General features: G+C 43.1%; 1 protein-coding gene across 2 annotated transcripts in view; it reads right to left on the bottom strand.

The window, feature by feature from the left end:
- Positions 1–25,010, bottom strand: part of LOC121553711 (attractin-like protein 1) — a 332,670-nt gene that overhangs the window by 154,537 nt on the left and 153,123 nt on the right. For both annotated transcript variants that reach the window (XM_045213019.1, XM_041867035.2), the window contains one exon: positions 22,174–22,267. In XM_045213019.1, coding sequence (XP_045068954.1) covers positions 22,174–22,267 — 94 coding nt within the window. The remainder of the gene's footprint in view (positions 1–22,173; positions 22,268–25,010) is intronic.

Here is a 25,010-nt window from a genome sequence, read left to right as displayed (position 1 = left end):
AATCTGAAGAGATTACCATAGTGTTTTATGAAATCTGTCATGGCTGCCGTTTTTCTGCTTTTTATTTCTTATGGTCTCACCCGACAGCAACGCTTGGATGCTGCCTGCTCCACACAGAGGCAATTTCAACAGCCACTTAACTTAACATTTATTTGCTCAGTGCAAATTTCCCTTGTCTACCATTTAATGCTCACATCTCCCTCCATCAAAAGTTGCTCTGCCTCGCTGGTGCATGAGCTCGCAGGCAGACAGACGCTCACAGGAACACACAGTATACTCGCAAACACATACATATTTGAACACAGACACTGTACACAGACACCAGGGGTTCCATTAGTCGGTAATAGCTGGCTTTTGCCAACTTTTCTACTATGGTGGATAATTGATTGACAACGGCTAGCGATTTTGCTGTTCGTTACTTGTCTTGTTGGCTTAGGAAAAGTAAATGTGGGCAGTTATTCTAACATAGGCGGCGCGTGGGTTTCAAGTTTGGGGAAGCTAATTTTCACCATAAAAATGCACCTTTATAATAAAGCATTACATGCATCCTCACATTTCCAGACTTATGTAAGATAGCCTAATATTCCTAATGTGAAGATTAGATTGGATGGTCATAATTTATGCTAATAATTCACTATATGACCAAAAGTATGTGGAGAACTGCTTGTCGAACCTCTCATTCCAAAATCATGGGCATTAATATGGAGTTGGTCCCCACTTTGCTGCTATCACAGCCTCCACTCTTCTGGGAAGGCTTTCCACTAGATGTTGGAACATTGCTGCAGGGACTTGCTTCCATTCAGCCACAAGAGCATTAGTGAGGTTGAGCACTGATGTTGGGCGATTAGGCCTGGCTCAGATTTCCCTTCACTGGAACTAAGGGGCCTAGACCGAGCCATGAAAAATAGCCCCAGACAATTATTCCTCCTCCACCAAACTTTACAGTTGGCACTATGCATTCAGGCAGGTACTGTTCTCCTGGCATCCGCCAAACCCAGATTCGTCCGTCGAACTGCCAGATGGTCAAGCGTGATTCATCACTCCAGAGAATGCGTTTCCACTGCTCCAGAGTCCAATGGCAGCGAGCTTTACACCACTCCAGCCGACGCTTGGCATTGCGCATGGTGATCTTAGGCTTGTGTGCGGCTTCTCGGCCATGGAAACCCATTACATGAAGCTCCCGACAAAGGTTATGGTGCTGACGTTGCTTCCAGAGGAACTCGGTAGTGAGTGTTGCAACGGAGGACAGACAATATTTACGTGCTACACGCTTCAGCACTGGGAGGTCCCGTACTGTGAGCTTGTGTGGCCTACCACTTCGCGGCTATATTGTTGTTGCTCCTAGATGTTTCCACTTCATAATAAAAGCACTTACAATTGACCGGGGCAGCTCTAGCAGAGCAGAAATTTGACTAAGTAACTTGTTGGAAAGTTGGCATCCTATGACGGTGCCAAGGTGAAAGTCACTGAGCTCTTCAATAAGGCCATTCTACTGCCAATGTTTGTCTATGAAGATTGCATGGCTGTGTGCTCGATTTTATACACAGGTCAGCAATGGATGTGGCTGAAATAGCCGATTCCACTAATTTGAAGGGGTGTCCACATACATTTGTATATACAGTGCATTCGGAAAGTATTCAGACCCCTTGACTTTTTCCACATTTTGTTACGTTACAGCCATATTCTAAAATGGACTCAATTGCTTTTTTCCCTTAGCAATCTTCACACAACACCCCATAATGGCGAAGCAAAAACTGGTTTTTAGAAAATGTTGCAAATGTTTTCAAGATAAAAAATGTACATTCACATTTACATAAGGATTCAGACACTTTACTCAGTACTTTGTTGAAGCATCTTTGGCAGCGATTTCAGCCTCGACTCTTCTTGGGTATGACGCTACAAGCTAGGCACACTTGTATTTGGTGAGTTTCTCCCATTCTTCTCTGCAGAGCCTCTCAAGCTCTGTCAGGTTGGATGGGGAGCGTTGATGCACAGCTAATTTCAGGTCTCTCCAGAGATGTTCGATCGGGTTCAAGTCCGGGCTCTAGCTGGGCCACTCAAGGACATTCAGAGACTTGTCCCGAAGCCACTTCTGCGTTGTCTTGGCTGTTTGATTAGGGTCGATGTCCTGTTGGAAGGTGAACCATCACCCCAGTCTGAGGTCCTGAGCGCTCTGGAGCAGGTTTTCATTAAGGATCTCTCTGTACTTTGCTCCGTTCATCATTCCCTCGATTCTGACTAGTCTTCCAGTCTCTGCCGCTGAAACACATCCCCACAGCATGCTTCACCTGGTGCCAGGTTTCCTCCAGACGTGACGCTTGGCATTCAGGCCAAAGAGTTCAATCTTGGTTTCATCAGACCAGAGAATCTTGTTTATCATGGTCTGTCCCCTTTAGGTGCCTTTGGCAAACTCCAAGCGGGCTGTCATGTGACTTTTACTGAGGAGTGTATCTGTCTGGCCACTCTACCATAAAGGTCTGATTGGTGGAGTCCTGTTGTCCTTCTGGAAGGTTCTCCCATCTCCACAGAGGAACTATGAAGCTATGTCAGAGTGACCATCGGGTTCTTGGTCACCTCCCTGACCAAGGCCCTTCTCCTCCGATTGCTCAGTTTGGCCGGGCAGCCAGCTCTAGAAAGAGTCTTGGTGGTTTCAAACTTTTTCCATTTAAGAATGATGGAGGCCACTGTGTTCTTGGGGACCTTCAATGCTGCAAAAATGTTTTGGTAACCTTCCCCAGATCTATGCCTCGACACAATCCTGTCTCGGAGCTCTACGGACAATTCTTTCGACCTCATGGCTTGGTTTTTTCTCTGACATGCACTGTCAACTGTGGGACCTTATAAAGACAGGTGTGTGCCTTTCAAAATCATGTCCAATCAATTTAATTTACCACAGGTGGACTCCAATCACGTTGTAAAATATCTCAAGGATGATCATTGGAAACAGGATGCACCTGAGCTCAATTTCGAGTCTCATAGCAAAGGGTCTGAATACTTATGTAAATAAAGTTTTCCGTTTTTTATTTTATATACATTTGCAAACATTTCTAAAAACCTGTTTTCACTTTGTCATTATGGGGTACTGTGTGTAGATTGATGAGGGAAAAAAAACAATTGAATCCATTTTAGAATAAGGCTGTAACATAATAAAATGTGGAAGAGGTCAAGGGGTCTGAATACTTTCTAAATGCACTGTGTCTCTGTGTGTGTGTGTATATATATATAATATATATATATATATAAATATATAATATATACAGTGGGGAAAAAAAGTATTTAGTCAGCCACCAATTGTGCAAGTTCTCCCACAAAAAAATATGAGAGAGGCCTGTAATTTTCATCATAGGTACACGTCAACTATGACAGAGAAAATGAGGGGGAAAAATCCAGAAAATCACATTGTATGATTTTTTATGAATTTATTTGCAAATTATGGTGGAAAATAAGTATTTGGTCAATAACAAAAGTTTCTCAATACTTTGTTATATACCCTTTGTTGGCAATGACACAGGTCAAACGTTTTCTGTAAGTCTTCACAAGGTTTTCACACACTGTTGCTGGTATTTTGGCCCATTCCTCCATGCAGATCTCCTCTAGAGCAGTGATGTTTTGGGGCTGTCGCTGGGCAATACGGACTTTCAACTCCCGCCAAAGATTTTCTATGGGGTTGAGATCTGGAGACTGGCTAGGCCACTCCAGGACCTTGAAATGATTCTTACGAAGCCACTCCTTCGTTGCCCGGGCGGTGTGTTTGGGATCATTGTCATGCTGAAAGACCCAGCCACGTTTCATCTTCAATGCCCTTGCTGATGGAAGGAGGTTTTCACTCAAAATCTCATGATACATGGCCCCATTCATTCTTTCCTTTACACGGATCAGTCGTCCTGGTCCCTTTGCAGAAAAAACAGCCCCAAAGCATGATGTTTCCACCCCCCATGCTTCACAGTAGGTATGGTGTTCTTTGGATGCAACTCAGCATTCTTTGTCCTCCAAACACGACGAGTTGAGTTTTTACCAAAAAGTTATATTTTGGTTTCATCTGACATTCTCCAAATCCTCTTCTGGATCATCCAAATGCACTCTAGCAAACTTCAGACGGGCCTGGACATGTACTGGCTTAAGCAGGGGGACACGTCTGGTACTGCAGGATTTGAGTCCCTGGCAGCGTAGTGTGTTACTGATGGTAGGCTTTGTTACTTTGGTCCCAGCTCTCTGCAGGTCATTCACTAGGTCCCCCCGTGTGGTTCTGGGATTTTTGCTCACCGTTCTTGTGATCATTTTGACCCCACAGGGTGAGATCTTGCGTGGAGCCCCAGATCGAGGGAGATTATCAGTGGTCTTGTATGTCTTCCATTTCCTAATAATTGCTCCCACAGTTGATTTCTTCAAACCAAGCTGCTTACCTATTGCAGATTCAGTCTTCCCCAGCCTGGTGCAGGTCTACAATTTTGTTTCTGGTGTCCTTTGACAGCTCTTTGGTCTTGGCCATAGTGGAGTTTGGAGTGTGACTGTTTGAGGTTGTGGACAGGTGTCTTTTATACTGATAACAAGTTCAAACAGGTGCCATTAATACAGGTAACGAGTGGAGGACAGAGGAGCCTCTTAAAGAAGAAGTTACATGTCTGTGAGAGCCAGAAATCTTGCTTGTTTGTAGGTGACCAAATACTTATTTTCCACCATAATTTGCAAATAAATTCATAAAAAATCCTACAATGTGATTTTCTGGATATTTTTTTCTCATTTTGTCTGTCATAGTTGACGTGTACCTATGATGAAAATTACAGGCCTCTCTCATCTTTTTAAGTGGGAGAACTTGCACAATTGGTGGCTGACTAAATACTTTTTTCCCCCACTGTATATATATAATATATATATATATATATATATATACATACATACACTGCTCAAAAAAATTAAGGGAACACTTAAACAACACAATGTAACTCCAAGTCAATCACACTTCTGTGAAATCAAACTGTCCACTTAGGAAGCAACACTGATTGACAATACATTTCACATGCTGTTGTGCAAATGGAATAGACAACAGGTGGAAATTATAGGCAATTAGCAAGACACCCCCAATAAAGAAGTGGTTCTGCAGGTGGTGACCACAGACCACTTCTCAGTTCCTATGCTTCCTGGCTGATGTTTTGGTCACTTTTGAATGCTGGCGGTGCTTTCACTCTAGTGGTAGCATGAGACGGAGTCTACAACCCACACAAGTGGCTCAGGTAGTGCAGCTCGTCCAGGATGGCACATCAATGCGAGCTGTGGCAAGAAGGTTTGCTGTGTCTGTCAGCGTAGTGTCCAGAGCATGGAGGCGCTACCAGGAGACAGGCCAGTACATCAGGAGACGTGCAGGAGGCCGTAGGAGGGCAACAACCCAGCAGCAGGACCGCTACCTCCGCCTTTGTGCAAGGAGGAGCAGGAGGAGCACTGCCAGAGCCCTGCAAAATGACCTCCAGCAGGCCACAAATGTGCATGTGTCTGCTCAAACGGTCAGAAACAGACTCCAAGAGGGTGGTATGAGGGCCCGACGTCCACAGGTGGGGGTTGTGCTTACAGCCCAACACCATGCAGGACGTTTGGCATTTGCCAGAGAACACCAAGATTGGCAAATTCGCCACTGGCGCCCTGTGCTCTTCACAGATGAAAGCAGGTTCACACTGAGCACGTGACAGACGTGACAGAGTCTGGAGACGCCGTGGAGAACGTTCTGCTGCCTACAACATCCTCCAGCATGACCGGTTTGGCGGTGGGTCAGTCATGGTGTGGGGTGGCATTTCTTTGGGGGGCCGCACAGCCCTCCATGTGCTCGCCAGAGGTAGACTGACTGCCATTAGGTAACGAGATGAGATCCTCAGACCCCTTGTGAGACCATATGCTGGTGCGGTTGGCCCTGGGTTCCTCCTAATGCAAGACAATGCTAGACCTCATGTGGCTGGAGTGTGTCAGCAGTTCCTGCAAGAGGAAGGCATTGATGCTATGGACTGGCCCGCCCGTTCCCCAGACCTGAATCCAATTGAGCACATCTGGGACATCATGTCTCGCTCCATCCACCAACGCCATGTTGCACCACAGACTGTCCAAGAGTTGGCGGATGCTTTAGTCCAGGTCTGGGAGGAGATCCCTCAGGAGACCATCCACCACCTCATCAGGAGCATGCCCAGGCGTTGTAGGGAGGTCATACAGGCACGTGGAGGCCACACACACTACTGAGCCTCATTTTGACTTGTTTTAAGGACATTACATCAAAGTTGGATCAGCCTGTAGTGTGGTTTTCCACTTTAATTTTGAGGGTGACTCCAAATCCAGACCTCCATGGGTTGATACATTTGATTTCCATTGATAATTTTTGTGTGATGTTGTTGTCAGCACATTCAACTATGTAAATAAAAAAGTATTTAATAAGATTATTTCATTCATTCAGATCTAGGATGTGTTGTTTAAGTGTTCCCTTTATTTTTTGGAGCACACACACACACACACATACACACACACACAGTGGGGAGAACAAGTATTTGACACACTGCCGATTTTGCAGGTTTTCCTACTTACAAAGCATGTAGAGGTCTGTAATTTTTATCATAGGTACACTTCAACTGTGAGAGACAGAATCTAAAAAAAATCCAGAAAATCACATTGCATTTTATTGCATGACATAAGTATTTGATCACCTACCAACCAGTAAGAATTATGGCTCTCACAGACCTGTTCGTTTTTCTTTAAGAAGCCCTCCTGTTCTCCACTCATTACCTGTATTAACTGCACCTGTTTGAACTCGTTACCTGTATAAAAGACACCTGTCCACACACTCAATCAAACAGACTCCAACCTCCTCACAATGGCCAAGACCAGAGAGCTGTGTAAGGGCATCAGGGATAAAATTGTAGACCTGCACAAGGTTGGGATGGGCTACAGGACAATAGGCAAGCAGCTTGGTGAGAAGGCAACAACTGTTGGCTCAATTATTAGAAAATGGAAGAAGTTCAAGATGACGGTCAATCACCCTCGGTCTGGGGCTCCATGCAAGATCTGACCTCGTGGGGCATCAATGATCATGAGGAAGGTGAGGGATCAGCCCAGAACTACACGGCAGGACCTGGTCAATGACCTGAAGAGAGCTGGGACCACAGTCTCAAAGAAAACCATTAGTAACACACTACGCCGTCATGGATTAAAATCCTGCAGCGCACGCAAGGTCCCCCTGCTCAAGCCAGCGCATGTCCAGGCCCGTCTGAAGTTTGCCAATGACCATTTGGATGATCCAGAGGAGGAATGGGAGAAGGTCATGTGGTCTGATGAGACAAAAATAGAGCTTTTTGGTCTAAACTCAACTCGCCGTGTTTGGAGGAAGAAGAAGGATGAGTACAACCCCAAGAACACCATCCCAACCCTGAAGCATGGAGGTGGAAACATCATTCTTTGGGGATGCTTTTCTGCAAAGGGGACAGGATGACTGTACCGTATTGAGGGGAGGCTGGATGGGGCCATGTATCGCGAGATCTTGGCCAACAACCTCCTTCCCTCAGTAAGAGCATTGAAGATGGGTCGTGGCTGGGTCTTCCAGCATGACAACGACCCGAAACACACAGCCAGGGCAACTAAGGAGTGGCTCCGTAAGAAGCATCTCAAGGTCCTGGAGTGGCCTAGCCAGTCTCCAGACCTGAACCCAATAGAAAATCTTTGGAGGGAGCTGAAAGTCCATATTGCCCAGCGACAGCCCCGAAACCTGAAGGATCTGGAGAAGGTCTGTATGGAGGAGTGGGCCAAAATCCCTGCTGCAGTGTGTGCAAACCTGGTCAAGACCTACAGGAAACGTATGATCTCTGTAATTGCAAACAAAGGTTTCTGTACAAAATATGAAGTTCTGCTTTTCTGATGTATCAAATACTTATGTCATGCAATAAAATGCAAATTCATTACTTAAAAATCATACAATGTGATTTTCTGGATTTTTGTTTTAGATTCCATCTCTCACAGTTGAAGTGTACCTATGATAAAAAATTACAGACCTCTACATGCTTTGTAAGTAGGAAAACCTGCAAAATCGGCAGTGTATCAAATACTTGTTCTCCCCACTGTAAATATACACAGTGAGGGAAATAAGTATTTGATCCCCTGCTGATTTTGTACGTTTGCCCACTGACAACGACATGATCGGTCTATCATTTTAATGGTAGGTTTATTTGAACAGTGAGAGACAGAATAACAACAAAATAATCCAGAAAAATGCATGTCAAAAATGTTATAAATTGATTTGCATTTTAATGAGGGAAATAAGTATTTGACCCTTCTGCAAAACATGACTTAGTACTTGGTGGCAAAACCCTTGTTGGCAATCACAGAGGTCAGACGTTTCTTGTAGTTGGCCACCAGGTTTGCACACATCTCAGGAGGGATTTTGTCCCACTCCTCTTTGCAGATCTTCTCCAAGTCATTAAGGTTTCGAGGCCGACGTTTGGCAACTCGAACCTTCAGCTCCCTCCACAGATTTCCTATGGGATTAAGGTCTGGAGACTGGCTAGGCCACTCCAGGACCTTAATGTGCTATTTCTTGAGCCACTCCTTTGTTGCCTTGGCCGTGTGTTTTGGGTCATTGTCATGCTGGAATACCCATCAACAACCCATTTTCAATGCCCTGGCTGAGGGAAGGATGTTCTCACCCAAGATTTGACGGTACATGGCCCCGTCCATCGTCCCTTTGATGTGGTCCTCTGTAGCTCAGCTGGTAGAGCACGGAGCTTGTAATGCCAAGGTAGTGGGTTCGATCCCCGGGACCACCCATACACAAAAATGTATGCACGCATGACTGTAAGTCGCTTTGGATAAAAGCGTCTGCTAAATGGCATATTATTTATTATTATTATGTGGTGAAGTTGTCCTGTCCCCTTAGCAGAAAAACACCCCCAAAGCATAATGTTTCCACCTCCATGTTTGACGGTGGGGATGGTGTTCTTGGGGTCATAGGCAGCATTACTCCTCCTCCAAACACGGCGAGTTGAGTTGATGCCAAAGAGCTCCATTTTGGTCTCATCTGACCACAACACTTTCACCCAGTTCTCCTCTGAATCATTCAGATGTTCATTGGCAAACTTCAGATGGCCCTGTATATGTGCTTTCTTGAGCAGGGGGACCTTGCGGGCGCTGAAGGATTTCAGTCCTTCACGGCGTAGTGTGTTACCAATTGTTTTCTTGGTGACTATGGTCCCAGCTGCCTTGAGATCATTGACAAGATCCTCCCATGTAGTTCTGGGCTGATTCCTCACCGTTCTCATGATCATTGCAACTCCACGAGGTGAAATCTTGCATAGAGCCCCAGGCCGAGGGAGATTGACAGTTCATTTTTGTTTCTTCCATTTGCAAATAATTGCACCAACTGTTGTCACCTTCTCACCAATCTGCTTAGCGATGGTCTTGTAGCCCATTCCAGCATTTTGTAGGTCTACAATCGTGTCCCTGACATCCTTGGAGAGCTCTTTGGTCTTGGCCATGGTGGAGAGTTTGGAATCTGATTGATTGATTGCTTCTTTGGACAGGTGTCTTTTATACAGGTAACAAAATGAGATTAGGAGCACTCCCTTTAAGAGTGTGCTCCTAATCTCAGCTCGTTACCTGAATAAAAGACACCTGGGAGCCAGAAATCTTTCTGATTGAGAGGGGGTCAAATACTTATTTCCCTCATTAAAATGCAAATCAATTTATAACATTTTTGACATGCGTTTTTCTGGATTTTTGTTGTTGTTATTCTGTCTCTCACTGTTCAAATATACCTACCATTAAAATTATAGACTGATCATGACTTTGTCAGTGGGCAAACGTACAAAATCAGCAGGGGATCAAATACTTTTGTCCCCCACTGTACATACATACACACACACACACACACAGCATCAGGCTCCATACCTTATTCCCCTGCTCTACGTGTGACTGGAAACCAATCAAGCGTCCTGCCTCGCACCATGTGCCCAGCTCCTGGCAATCAGACATAGGCAACAGTGCAGAGACAAAATACTGCACACCAGTATGTTTGTTGAGAGAGAGAGAGAGAGAGAGAGAGAGAGAGAGAGAGAGAGAGAGAGAGAGAGAGAGAGAGAGAGAGAGAGAGAGAGAGAGAGAGAGAGAGAGAGAGAGAGAGAGAGAGAGAGAGAGAGAGAGAGAGAGAGAAGAGAGAGAGAGAGAGAGAGAGAGAGAGAGAGAGAGAGAGAGAGAGACTGCATGGGTCCTTTTTTTTCTCTTTTCATCAAGTGGAAATTAGGGATTTGGACAGTTCATTTATATACTCCAGCATTTTGGTTTCATATGAGGTGACAGTACAGAATATTACCTTTTATTTGAGTGTATTTTCATACATACAGTATCTGTTTTACCGTTTAGAAATGTGTTGGTCCCATGTTTCATGAGCTGAAATAAAAGATCCCAGAAATGTTCCATATGCACAAAAAGCTTGTTTCTCTCAGATTTTGTGCACAAATGTGTTTACGTCCCTGTTAGTGAGCATCTTTCCTTTGCATTGTAATCCATCCACCTGACAGGTGTGGTGTATCAAGAAGCTGATTAAACAGCATGATCATTACACAAGTGCACCTTGTGCTGGGGACAATAAAAGGCCACTCTAAAATGTGCAGTTTCGTCACACAACGCTACAGATGTCTCAAGTTTTGAGGCAGCCTACGGAGGGGTTGAGTTTTAAAAATATGAAATGGAAAACAAACAATTGTTACAGGAAAATAGGTTTGCCGGTATTTACTGAGGTTATCATCTCGTTTCATGATGGTAGCCTACATCATGGAGGAGGTTTTACGCACGTCCAAAGCATGGCTAAAATAATGTAGGCCTGCCTACAATACATACATACCTACAGTGCATTCGGAAAGTAGGAAGTATTCAGACCCCTTCACTCTTTCCACATTGTGTTACGTTACAGCCTTATTCTATAACGGATTCAATAAAAAATGTCCCTCATCAATCTACATTAGGGCTGTTCCCGACTAAAAAAAATATTGGTCGACCAAGAGTCGTCTGTTCTTTTGACCAATCGATTGGTCAACATTTTTTAAAGTGTATTTTTCCATTTATTTACACATCCTATGTGTTTTAATCAAATCAACTATATTCACTGAGATTGTTTGATGCTTTAAGCACACGGTTTGATGAAATAATGAAGACACACAAATGACTAGAGGGAGTTCGACCAGCAATTGATTTGATTGTGCTGGGCCTGGATCAGACTTGCTGCGCTGTGTTACAAAAAAAAAGACAGCGAGTGACTGTGACCCGTTGTCTCGCTCTCCTCCCTGTGCAGCGACCACCACAGAACATCAGTGTTTATCGCGTTGTCCGACTGAAAAGTTATGTTACCGAAATCCCTCATTTGTTTAGGAAAAACATTCTCTATTCCCTCAACCCTTGCTCTCTTTACGTGACACATGTATAAATTGCATGCACGTGACCAAAGACCTATTCGCACGGGACTAGTATTACTAGAGAACATTGGTTATGTAATCCTTATTTTTTTCCCCAATAAATTGACAGTTATGACGCAGGCCTGGAGGTTTTTATTCTAGGCGTGAAGAAACAGTATTTGAACATGTCCAGGTGATAGGGCCACACTGAAAACTCAAGCTTGGTTCCCAAGTTTCTAAACCTTACCAAACCATCTTTCCTATAGTGTTGCCATAATATTTGAATTGAGGAAGTGTGATCATAATCATTAAGATATTTTAGCGATCCGCAGTATGTCCTAAATGCCCCCCAGCCTTCAGATGTCAGCTAAACAGCGCAATTGCACTTGAGATGCATGTTAAGGCTATGGATGAGAAAGTTAACTTATCCTTTCCAAACGTTCAGGTCAGTTGTATGCCACTGCTTTGCGATCTATTAACTGCAACGGTTGCTCAATATTTTTTACTGCTGCATTTGGTAATATTCAATTCATACGCACAAAACATTTAAACAAAGTCATTCACTGTGAAAGTTGATAGGCTACATGTAGGCCATTCATATATAGCTTATGCTCAGCACTTAGTTCAATTTATAGAATCAGTTATTGTTTTCTTGCGCAAACCGCAAGCAAAACCTGTCAAACGCAGACATTTCTCTCCAAACACAGGGATGTCGATTCACACGGGACTAGTATCATCAGAGGACCTTGGAGTTCACCAAAAAACAGTAGGTTATTCTTGTTGGAATTGTTACTCTCCTGCCATGTAAAAATGACTGACATGGCAGATTCGGACAGGACAAAAATTACAGATGTGGTGTAAACTAATCCTGTCCAAATCGAACTCTCTCTAGTAATTTCCAGACGTTGAAGTTAGGTTAAATTTGGGTTCTGAATGAAAGGTGAAAATATATTTTCCGTATGTTTAAAATATATATTTTCCAGGACGTTGAAATCAGGTTCATTTTCGGTTCTGAATGAAAGTTGCAAATACTTTTTCCTGATGTTGAAAATACGTATTTTACAGGCGTTAAAATTATTTTTTGGGGGGGGGGGTGTTGAAATCAGGCTAATTTTTGGTTCTGAATGAAAGTTGAAAATAAGTAATTTATAGACATCTATGTTTGGGCCAAATCAAGGCTGGCCCAGACTTGACAAAATCTGAACCAAACATAGATGTCTATGATTGGTTCAGATTTGGTCCGGACCAAAAACCAATGTCCGTGGATGTGGAAATCAAGGCTGGTCCGGAACTGCACCAAAAAAAGACATCCAAAAGGCGTCAGCGTCGGTCCGTGCTTATTGAGGTGTAGCCTACAGTGTTGCCTGAAATTGAATTTTATGAATGCCCATCTATGTAAGCCTACCATTTGTGAAATGACGTCCGGACAGGACCAAAAAAAGACGTCTGTTCGTGCTTACTAGGTTGTAGCCTACCATGTTGGCCCACAATGGAATTTTATGAATGCCCATCCATGTGGTAGGCCCACCGTTTGTAAAACAGGCCATTGCGTTGGCTTTATTAGTTCTGATTTCTGTGGCTACCCAACTTTATCAGGAGTTATCACGAGCCTATTTGCAATGTGTTTACACAGCGGAAAATGTAGAAGTATTTTCTTTTTCGCTATGATCAGCATATTGACGGATACAAACTTCAAACCACTGATCATGACAATGAGGTGAAACTCCTGGATAACAGTTGTGGTTGTCCATTCCATAATGTCCATTTTACTTTGACCTGTCCTGTTGTTAGGATATGTTGTTTGTTAACATAACAGCTCATTTTTTATTTGATTGAGCGCCATTTAAGTTAGGCTATTTGATCAGAGAAACCTGCATGATGTAAAAAGTGTCAGTCTCATTACATTGTCATACATTTTATCTCCAGCCTGTAGGCTTCAGAAAATGCCACATACTCTTTCTACCATATCCTATATCTGCTACATGATTTATGTTCGATTATTTATTTGACTGAACGTTGTAAAGTCTTTATTACAGCAAAGCAAATATTAAAAACAGCTGAATTTGTGAAATTGTTTACTTGACATGTCGTTGAGTGAGGCTTGGTGCTCACGGAATCAGTAGGCTATTAAACAAAAACTCAAACAGGCAACAGAAGCAGGATCTGTCTTTATTTCTGTAGATATATTGATGATTTATAAAGCCAGGCACATTTAACAGTTAGGCTATTGATTATAGACCTAATTATGTTGGGGTTTTCTCTCTCCTCACTTTTCTTCGACATTAAGGCAAGGGCTGTCTTCTCATCTCATTCTGCTGCTGCCTCCGCCGCATCGTTCTCAACACCAATATGCTGGTTAACTTTGCTATTATGCACATAGCAACATGGTCTAGGAAAAGGTGCCAATTCCTACTTGACTAAAGAAATCTCAGTCGACCAAACAATCGACTAAATGGGGTCAGCCCTAATCTACACACAATACCCCATAATGACGAAGCGAAAACAGGTTTTTAGAAATTTTTGCACATGTATAAATTTTTTTAGAACAGAAATACCTTATTTACATAAGTATTCAGACCCTTTGCCATGAGACTCGAAATTGAGCTCAGGTACATCCTGTTTCCCTTGATCATCCTTGGTAAATTCAATTGATTGGACATGATTTGGAAAGGCACACACCTGTCTATAAAGGTCCTACAGTTGACAGTGCATGTCAGAGAAAAAAACAAGACATGAGGTCGAAGGAATTGTCCGTAGAGCTCCGAGACAGGATTGTGTCGAGGCACAGACCTGGGGAAGGGTACCAAATAATGTCTGCAGCATTAAAGGTGCCCAAGAACACAGTGGCCTCCATCATTCTTAAACGGAAGAAGTTTGCAACACCAAGACTCTTCCTAGAGCTGGCTGCCCGGCCAAACTGAGCAATCGGGGGAGAAGGGTCTTGGTCAGGGAGGTGACCAAGAACCCGATGGTCATTCTGACAGAGCTCCAGAGTTCCTCTGTGGAGATGGGAGAACCTTCCAGAAGGACAACCATCTCTGCAGCACTCCACCAATCAGGCCTTTATGGTAGAGTGGCCAGACGGAAGACACTCCTCAGTAAAAGGCACATGACAGCCCGCTTGGAGTTTGCCAAAAGGCACCTAAAGGATTCTCAGACCAAGAGAAACAACATTCTCTGGTCTGATGAAACCAAGATTGAACTCTTTGGCCTGAATGCCAAGCGTCACGTCTGGAGGAAACCAGGCACCGCTCATCACCTGGCCAACACCATCCCTACGGTGAAGCATGGTGGTGGCAGCATCATGCTGTGGGGATGTTTTTCAGCGGCAGGGACTGGGAGACTTGTCAGGATCGAGGGAAAGATTAACGGAGCAAAGTACAGAGAGATTCTTGATGAAAACCTGCTCCAGAGCGCTCAGGACCTCAAACTGGGGTGAAGGTTCACATTCCAACAGGACAACAACCCTAAGCAAACAGCCAAGACAACGCAGGAGTGGCTTCGGGACAAGTCTCTGAATGTCCTTGAGTGGCCCAGCCAGAGCCCGGACTTGAACCCAATCGAACATCTCTGGAGAGACCTGAAAATAGCTGTGCAGCAACGCTCCCCATCCAACCTGTTGAGAGGATCTGCAGAGAAGAATGGGAGAAACTCCCCAAATACAGGTGTGTCAAGCTTGTAGCGTCATACTCAAGAAGACTCAAGGCTGTAATCACTGCCAAAGGTGCTTCAACAAAATACTGAGTAAAGGGTCTGAATACTTATATAAATGTGATATTTCAGTTGTTTATACATTTGCAAAAATGTATAAAAAACAGTTTTTGCTTTGTCATTATGGGGTATTGCGTGTAGATTGCTGAGAATTTAAAAAAAAATACATTTTAGAATGAGGATATAACTTAACAAAACGTGGAAAAAGTCAAGGGGTCTGAATCCTTTCCAAATGCACTGTAGATTAAAAGGAAATGTCAGCTCACTGTTTTGCTCCTCTCAAACCTGATCTTTTAATAAAGCTAAGATGATTAAGATTTAATTCTAGGTGGTCTCACAAGCCAAACCCTTTATCAACGGTCTTGACTAGCCTACTTGATTACATTGGGCAGGACAAAAATAAAACTGCCTTCATTGAGAGGAGGCTATTCTTGGTTTTTAGGGCAGAAAAATGCCAGTGTGTCAGTTTTTACATGACAAAATTGCAAACGAATGTGTGTTTGACACTAACGCCGCCTTAACGCCAGCCGAAAATAGAACCGTAGATGCACTATACATTATGTGGGTTGAATGCTGTAACACAAAAAAACAATTAGTAACAGTCCCATGATGGTAGTGACTGCCCATTACTGCTTATCACTTATTAAGCATAATTTATTCACAATTTACTTTAATAAAATATTAGTTTTATTTGATGACTATAATTTAATTCCAAGTCATCATCTCATCTCTATAGCGCTACTGCCTATGCTGTCTGACAAAATCCCTATTTTAGTAGTTCTTCAAAGTAAATAAGGCATACTATTATGACTGCTGGATACCAACTATCCCTCTCCATCACGGGTTCTCTCATCTCAGTCGCCATTTCTGCTCCACACCATTCAAATTATAGCTCAGTGCTCCGCACAGACCAGGCAAGTTTAAACGGGCGCGCTATAGATTTAGGTAATTGTAATAATTTCCACGTTTTCTGCACTAAACTATGTAGAATATTGGCCAGTTGGAAACTCCCTACTACAATCACTCAGTTCAGGCTTGATCTGATTTATTTCTAGAGAAACTGCACATTGAGCTCAAAAAAGAAAAAAAGAAAAATGGAATTCAAATAATTGAACCGACGTCAGTCAATTAGTTAAAAAAAACAACGAAAAATAACAACATTTTCGGTTAATCGCTCAGCACTAGTGAGTAGATAAGATGTTTCTGAACACTGCTAAATTAAACCTGATAATGCCATGATTAAGAAAAATCATGAATGAATCATGAATAACGATGAGTGAGATGCCATTCAGAGGCTACAACAAAACATGCTAAAACTCTTACCATTACCAATAACAGGGGAGGTTAGCATTTTTGGGGGGGAATTATATTTGTGCCTCTAACTTTCTCACTCATCAATAGTCACGATGCATTCAAATGCATCCAACAAGTTTGTAGAGATTTGCAATGAATATGGGACCAAATACTAAACTTTTGACTACTTCAATACAATATATATGAATTTTTCCAAATACTTATGACTTCTTCAAATGGGGGGACTAGATAAATAAAATGTTTTAATTTCTAAATGGTAAAACAGATATGTATGAAAATACCCTCAAATAAAACCTTACATTCTGTACTAAAATGCAGTTTGAGTATAGAGCCAAATATTTCGTTTTTGCTTCACTGTCCTAATACATTTGGAGAAGAGTGTAAATGAAGTGTATGTGCCCCAGCTCGTGTGTGTGTGTGTGTGTTTGTGCAGCCTTCATACAGTGGGCCAGCGAGCTTGATGTCCACACTGCAGATCTAAGTAGACAAAGGCACTGTGAACCAACGCTGGAGCAAATGACAAACGGCCCCCCCAGAGAATGAACAACACAACCACTCCTGGCCTCGCTTACTCTTATTTGACATTTCAAAGAACATAGCACACACACACACACTTATAAGGCTGACGCACACACACACTCTCACTATACTTACAGTACCAGTCAAAAGTTGACACACCTACTCATTCTGGGATTTTTCTTTATTTTTTACTATTTTCTACATTGTAGAAAATGAAATAACACATATGGAATCATGTAGTAACCAAAAAAGTGTTAAAGAAATCAAAATATATGTTATATTTGAGATTCTTCAAATAGCCACCCTTGACAGCTTTGCACATTCTTGGCATTCTCTCAACCAACTTCATGAGGTAGTCACCTGAAATGCATTTCAATTAACAGGTGTTCCTTCTTAAAAGATAATTTCTGGAATGTATTTCCTTCTTAATGTGTTTGAACCAATCAGTTGTGTTGTCACACGGTATACAGAAGATAGCCCTATTTGGTAAAAGACCAAGTCCATATTATGTCAAGAACAGCTCAAATAAGCAAAGAGAAACGACAGTCCATCATTACTTTAAGACATGAAGGTCGGTCAATACGGAACATTTCAAGAACTTTGAACGTTTCTTCCAGTGCAGTCGCAAAAACCATCAAGCGCTATGATGAAACTGGCTCTCATGAGGACCGCCACAGGAATGGAAGACACAGAGTTACCTCTGCTGCAGAGGATAAGTTCATTAGAGTTACCAGCCTCAGAAATTGCAGCCCAAATAAATGCTTCACAGAGTTCAAGTCACAGACACATCTCAATATCAACGGTTCAGAGGAGACTGTGTGAATTAAGCCTTCATTGTCGAATTGCTGCAAAGAAACCACTACTAAAGGACACCAATAAGAAGAAGAGACTTGCTTGGGCCAAGAAATACGAGCAATGGACCAGTGGAGATTTGGTCTAGAGTCCAAATTGGAGATTTTTGGTTCCAAACGAAGTGGCTTTGTGAGAAGCTGTGTGGTTAAACGGATGATCTCCGCATGTGTATTTCCCACCGTAAAGCATGGAGGAGGAGGTGTTATGCTGTGGGGGTGCTTTGCTGGTGACACTGTCTGTGATTTATTTAGAATTCAAGGCACATTTAACCAGCATGGCTACCACAGCATTCTGCAGTGATTCACCATCCCATCTGGTTTGGGCTTAGTGGGACTATCATTTGTTTTTCAACAGGACAATGACCCAACACACCTCCAGGATGTGTAAGGGCTATTTTACCAAGAAGGAGAGTGATGGAGTGCTGCATCAGATGACCTGGCCTCCACAATCCCCCGACCTCAACCCAATTGAGATGGTTTGGGATGAGTCAGACCGCAGAGTGAAGGAAAAGCAGCCAACAAGTGCTCAGCATGTGGGAACTCCTTCAAGACATTCCAGGTGAAGCTGGTTGAGAGAATGCCAAGAGTGTACAAAGCTGTCATCAAGGCAAAGGGTGGCTATTTGAAGAATCTCAAATATAAAATATGTTTTGATTTGTTTAACACGTTTTTGGTTCCTACATGATTCCATATGTGTTATTTCATAGTTTTGAAGTCTTCACTATTATTCTACAATGTAGAAAATAGTAAAAAAATAAAGAAAAACCCTTGAATGAGTAGGTGTGTCCAAACTTTTGACTAGTAATGTATATCTACAAAGATAAACTAATACACATACACGTCACAAGCACACACAAGTAAAACCACACACTCACGCACAACACACACACACCAACACACAGACAAACACACACACAGTTTCAGTCTGGCATTCTCAGAGGCGCCCTGCTCTTGCTAATGGTTATTTTATTGCAGCCAGTCAGAGTGTGCACATCTGCTGAAGCAGAGGGACGGGGGCCCTTACCGCCAGCCCAGGGGAAATCGATCGTTCATAATCAAAATGGCAAATAAATGTCTTCCATTACACACAGCCATTTTGAGAAAGCTCTCTGAAAAAAAGAGTTTTGACAGCGAAAGCATTTGATGGGAAGCGTACGTGACAAATCAAGGAGTCACACAGCGCATGCAGCGGAGGGAACAAATAAATAATTGCGTGAAGTCGACTGCTCCCACTCACGACACTTCAAGACTGAGTGAAGGACGACTAATGAATATGGGAGAGTGGGGATGAGGGAAATTGCTGACAAATGTCAAAATGAGTGGAAAACAGTGACCGTTCACGTTCTCCATTCCCTAACGATTTGACTGTCATTCCGAGTTTTGCTGGTCAAAAACAACATTTGTGCCGTGCATGGTTTAATCAATATAATGAATTTTTCGATGGCCTAGTTTCATACGGTTAACATATTTTTTGAGGAGTCATGAAGCTACTGTAAACAAGCAATGTGGTTTAGACTGAATAAGGTATTTAGTGCCGGCAGAAAAATAGGACTGCCCAGACATTTTTGATGATCAGTACTTTGAACATCAGAAACACCTCAATCAACTTCTACTATTCATAATGTCCACTCATCTCAGCAGGCTAAAACTGTTTACCAGAACAAACAACTATACATATAAAATCAGTGGTTTACATGTGTTGTTTCCTTGAAGTAAAACTATTTTTGAATCTAATCTGAAATTGCAATCTATTCATAAAACAAAAACATACAAATCAGCCTGTATAAGTGCTCTACTTGACATGGAAAGAGAGGTTTGTGTTTATACGTAGAACGTACAGTCATCGTTAACTTGGTCAGTTGTGTAACTCATGCCAGTCACATGGTAATAACGTGTGCAGTATGAAATGAGGCTTGCTCTGATGTGACTGGCACTTTATAGCAGAGACCACATGCTGTTTTCGAGTGTGAATGTGTGCGTGAGCAACGCAGGAAAGCGCACAGCTTGATAGTCCTGTAAAAGGAGCAAAGGTCAAATGGTAATGACAGAGATTTCATTTCACCATTTCGAAAACAAAACCTTCTCACTCGTATTCAAAGCATTAAAAAGACACGCTACAAAATACTTGTGCACACATGATTTGACATTCACAGAGAGACGATTATATACAATATATGCATGCACTCTCATTCTTTTCATAAATCTCTCAATCCCTCAGACACTTGCATGCAAACTCAAACACGTGCACACGCACACACAGGAGCCCTCCAAAGTTGAGCAGGCCTCATTAGAACACAACAGTGCTAGTGACAGCAGTGCACTTCTCCACTCCCAGATTTATTGATGCAGCATTTTTCACCCTGCCGGTGAAAGCACTTAGTGGTATTATAGTGCGGCACAGGGCCAGCCTGGCACTCTGATGGCACAAACAAACACACTGGGTGCTGTGCCCCCTGTGCCAATCCCATTACTGGTATTAAAGCCTGGGCTAAGGCCCCAAACTCACATTAACAAAGAGCCAAATTGCTGACACTGCAAGGGGTTCAGAGAGGGTACAGTCTCACAACTCATCCCCAACTAGATGACAGTGCTCAAACAGTAGTAGTGGGATATACTATTGACATCATAGGAGCTAGTATCATCCTACACCAAATAAGGTTCTTGAGAGCGATGCAATAGGGGAACCATTTGATGGGTCTCTGAATAACCATAAATGGGATGGTTCTTTGAAGAACCATACAAAAGTCCAAAACCAGAAATGTTTCGGCCCCTCCAGAAACAGAATTGAATAGCCCTGCTGTAGGGTTTTAAACCTTATTTGCATATTTCCCAGGGTGCCTGCACCATGTACTCGCACTACTTGTGTCCCCCAGGGTTCGGTTCTAGGCCATCTCCTCTTCTCTCTATACACAAAGTCACTCGGCTCCGTCTACCCTCACATGGTCTCTCGTATCATTGCTATGTGGATGAGGCTCAACTATTTTTCTCCTTCCCCACTTCTGACACCCAGGTGGCGACACGCATCTCTGCGTGCCTGGCAGATATCTCAACTTGGATGTCGGCCCACCACCTCAAACATCAAAGCAGTGACCTGCTCCTGCAGGTTCATGCTCTACAACATCCATAGAGTACGACCCTACCTCACACAGGAAGCGGCGCAGGTCCTAAACCAGGCACTTGTCCTCTCCCATCTGGACTACTGCAACTTGCTGTTGGCTCCCGCTTGTGCCATCAAACCCCTGCAACTTATCCAGAACGCTGCAGCCCACCTAGTTTTCAACCTTCCCAAGTTCTCTCATGCACTTGCTGTAAGTCACTCTGAATAAGAGCATCTGCTAAATGTCTCAAATGTATTTACCAGTCCCAGTTACCAGAACCACCCATGACTGTGTTTGCAGTGATGAGTATTAAACCTGTCACCTGTGATAAAAAGAAGTGCGCTATGGTACACAGAATCCAAGGGTTTTAAAGTAGTGGCTGCTGCATTCTGATAAATGTTGTCACCATAATCAAGAACTGGCAGGAAGGTTGCCTGTACAACCCGCTTCCTGCTGTTTAGGGAGAGGCATGATCTATTTCTATATTCAAAAGGCACTCGCACATCTGAGCTATCTTTGTTGCAGGTGCATGGTATCAATTGAATAACATGAGAGAAAACAGAAGACAGCTTTACGTAAAGCTTAATAAAGAGCAGTAATATTAGCAAGAACAGTGTGTGGGTTTCTTATTTTTCCCTCATGATCTATTTCTATAAAAGAAGCCTACTTTAAATCTCAGCTTCTTAACATTTTAGTCATTTAGCAGACGCTCTTATCCAGAGCGACTTACAGTTTATTTATACATTATTAGTATTTATTTTTTTCATACTGGCCCCCCGTGGGCATCGAACCCACAACCCTGGCATTGCAAGCGCCATGCTCTACCAACTGAGCTACACAGGGCTTAACTAACTCATCCGTATGTTTTTTAAAACGTCACATTTTTGTCAATCCAAAAGCCCAGATATTTATATGCGGGAACTTTCTAGATGAGAGAACCATGCAATGCATAAATGTGTAAACCATCATATTTCTACAAGAATTAGAAAACAACATACATTTAGTTTTCCCCGCATTAAGTACCGAAAAGGGCCACATCTGCAGGCTTCCATACATTTCAAGAACCTTTTAGAATTCTGATGAACCGTAGATGCCATGTCAAGAGCCCCACACTTAACTCAAAGGTTCTTTATTGGGTAAGAGTTATCCAAGGAACCTTAAGAGTTGAGGAACAACCATTTAAGAACCTTCATTTTCTTCAGAGTATGTCTCGATGTTGTGGTGGCATGCTACAAAAGGGTTAACAAACATTAAGGCATAAAACATCGTACTCACAGCTGGCACTGGTCTCCCTTGATTCCCTTGGTTTGGCAGTAGCATTTCCCCGTCGACACCTGGCATAGATTGGCATGTCCGTTGCACTTGCAGGCTACCATGGTCAAAGAAAACAAATGGAGGAGAAAGAAAGAGAGGAGATCAGGGGAGAGAGGGGAAAGAGGAAAACACTGTCAGTCATCTCATAATGATGCACAACACACAAACTAGTGAGTCAGCCAGTCAGACAGGAGAGTGACAGGACTGAATGTTGCCCTTAGCTCTGAATGATGCAACAACTTCCTGGACCGTTCTGCTTATGACTAATTACCATACTCTCTGGTGGCAAAAAGGTCAAGACTGGTGTCCTCACCTAAACCTAAGGTCAGTGACCTTGGGTTAGCCAGAGAGGGCAAAACAGCATTGAATATAAACATATTGTCCACTCAAGAGCAACATTAGGCAGAAACAGTTTGAATGTTTACAGCAAGTCAATGTTTAAATCATGACTGTTAGCTTCTGCATATACACTGTCCAGAAACCTTGAGGATAAAATGATCAGATGAAAATGATGTGACTGGGGAGTTTGTTTATAGTTATTCACTCTGAGCGATCCAAGGGAGTGCAGAGGGTAGAACAATGTTTCAGAGCAGTCAGGTCAAGGTAACCTGGGGCATAGAAATTATAATGAGAACAAAGTTATCTCGTGTCATTATGAGTCGAAGTACATGATTGTACTGAGGTAAACAACAAGTAGTCGTGAGAAAGGGAATTGTATTTCACGGTAAATAAAATGTTCCATCCTCCATAACACAATTTTGCAAGACAGTGGGAGTGTGAATATGTTTGAAAAAGACAGACAGACAGAGACAGAGAGAGAAAGAGACAGAGAGAGAGAGCAATTCCTCACGAAACTAGGATTTAAAAAATACCATGATTTTAGGGATTTCCATAAAATGTTAACAATAGATGGGTCCTTTGGAGGAAGGATTGTTGACATATACATTACCAGTCAAAAGTTTGGACACACCTACTCATTCAAGGGTTTTTCTTTATTTTGACTATTTACTACATTGTGGAATAATAGTGAAGACTTCAAAACTATGAAATAACACATATGGAATCATGTAGTAACAAAAAACGTGTAAAACAAATCAAAATATATTCTATATTTGAGATTCTTCAAAGTAGCCACCCTTTGCCTTGATGACAGCTTTGCACACTCTTGGCATTCTCTCAACCAGCTTCATGAGGTAGTCACCTGGAATGCATTTCAATTAACAGGTGTGCCTTCTTAAAAGATAATTTGTGGAATTACTTTCCTTCTTAATGTGTTTGAACCAATCAGTTGTGTTGTGACAAGGTAGTGGTGGTACATTTACATTTACGTCATTTAGCAGACGCTCTTATCCAGAGCGACTTACAAATTGGTGCATTCACCTTATAGCCAGTGGGATAACCACTTTACCATTTTTTTTTATTTTGGGGGGGGGGTAGAAGGATTACTTATCCTATCCCAGGTGTTCCTTAAAGAGGTGGGGTTTCAAATGTCTCCGGAAGGTGGTGAGTGACTCTGCTGTCCTGGCGTCGTGAGGGAGCTTGTTCCACCATTGGGGTGCCAGAGCAGCGAACAGTTTTGACTGGGCTAAGCGGGAACTGTGCTTCAGCAGAGGTAGGGGAGCCAGCAGGCCAGAGGTGGATGAACGCAATGCCCTCGTTTGGGTGTAGGGACTGATCAGAGCCTGAAGGTACGGAGGTGACGTTCCCCTCACAGCTCCGTAGGCAAGCACCATGGTCTTGTAGCAGATGCGAGCTTCAACTGGAAGCCAGTGTAGTGTGCGGAGGAGCGGGGTGACGTGAGAGAACTTGGGAAGGTTGAACACCAGACGGGCTGCGGCATTCTGGATGAGTTGTAGGGGTTTAATGGCACAGGCAGGGAGCCCAGCCAACAGCGAGTTGCAGTAATCCAGACGGGAGATGACAAGTGCCTGGATTAGGACCTGTGCCGCTTCCTGTGTAAGGCAGGGTCGTACTCTCCGAATGTTGTAGAGCATGAACCTACAGGATCGGGTCACCGTCTTGATGTTAGCGGAGAACTACAGGGTGTTGTCCAGGGTCACGCCAAGGCTCTTCGCACTCTGGGAGGAGGACACAACAGAGTTGTCAACCGTGATGGCGAGATCATGGAACGGGCAGTCCTTCCCCGGGAGGAAGAGCAGCTCCGTCTTGCCAAGGTTCAGCTTGAGGTGGTGATCCGTCATCCATACTGATATGTCTGCCAGACATGCAGAGATGCGATTCGCCACCTGGTTATCAGAAGGGGGAAAGGTGGTATACAGAAGATGTCCCTATTTGGTAAAAGACCAAGTCCATTTTATGGCAAGAACAGCTCAAATAAGCAAAGAGAAAAGACAGTCCATCATTACTTTAAGACATGAAGGTCAGTCAATACGGAACATTTCAAGAACTTTGAAAGTTTCTTCCAGTACAGTCGCAAAAACCATCAATCGCTATGATGAAACTGGCTCTCATGAGGACCGCCACAGGAAAGGAAGACCCAGAGTTACCTCTGCTGCAGAGGATAAGTTCATTAGAGTTAACTGCACCTCAGATTGCAGCCCAAATAAATCCACCACAGAGTTCAAGTAACATACACATCTCAACATCAACTGTTCAGAGGAGACTGCGTGAATCACTACTAAAGAAACCACTACTAAAGGACACCAATAAGAAGAAGTGACTTGCTTGGGCCAAGAAACACAAGCAATGGACATTAGACCGGTGGAAATCTGTCCTTTAGTCTGATGAATCCGAATTGGAGATTTTTGGTTCCAACCGCCATGTCTTTGTGAGACGCA

Source organism: Coregonus clupeaformis, unplaced genomic scaffold (assembly GCF_020615455.1).
Source record: "Coregonus clupeaformis isolate EN_2021a unplaced genomic scaffold, ASM2061545v1 scaf0072, whole genome shotgun sequence".
Classification (NCBI taxonomy): domain Eukaryota; kingdom Metazoa; phylum Chordata; class Actinopteri; order Salmoniformes; family Salmonidae; genus Coregonus; species Coregonus clupeaformis.
The sequence above is the reverse complement of the archived record's forward strand: the minus strand, read 5'-3'. Positions and strand labels throughout refer to the sequence as shown.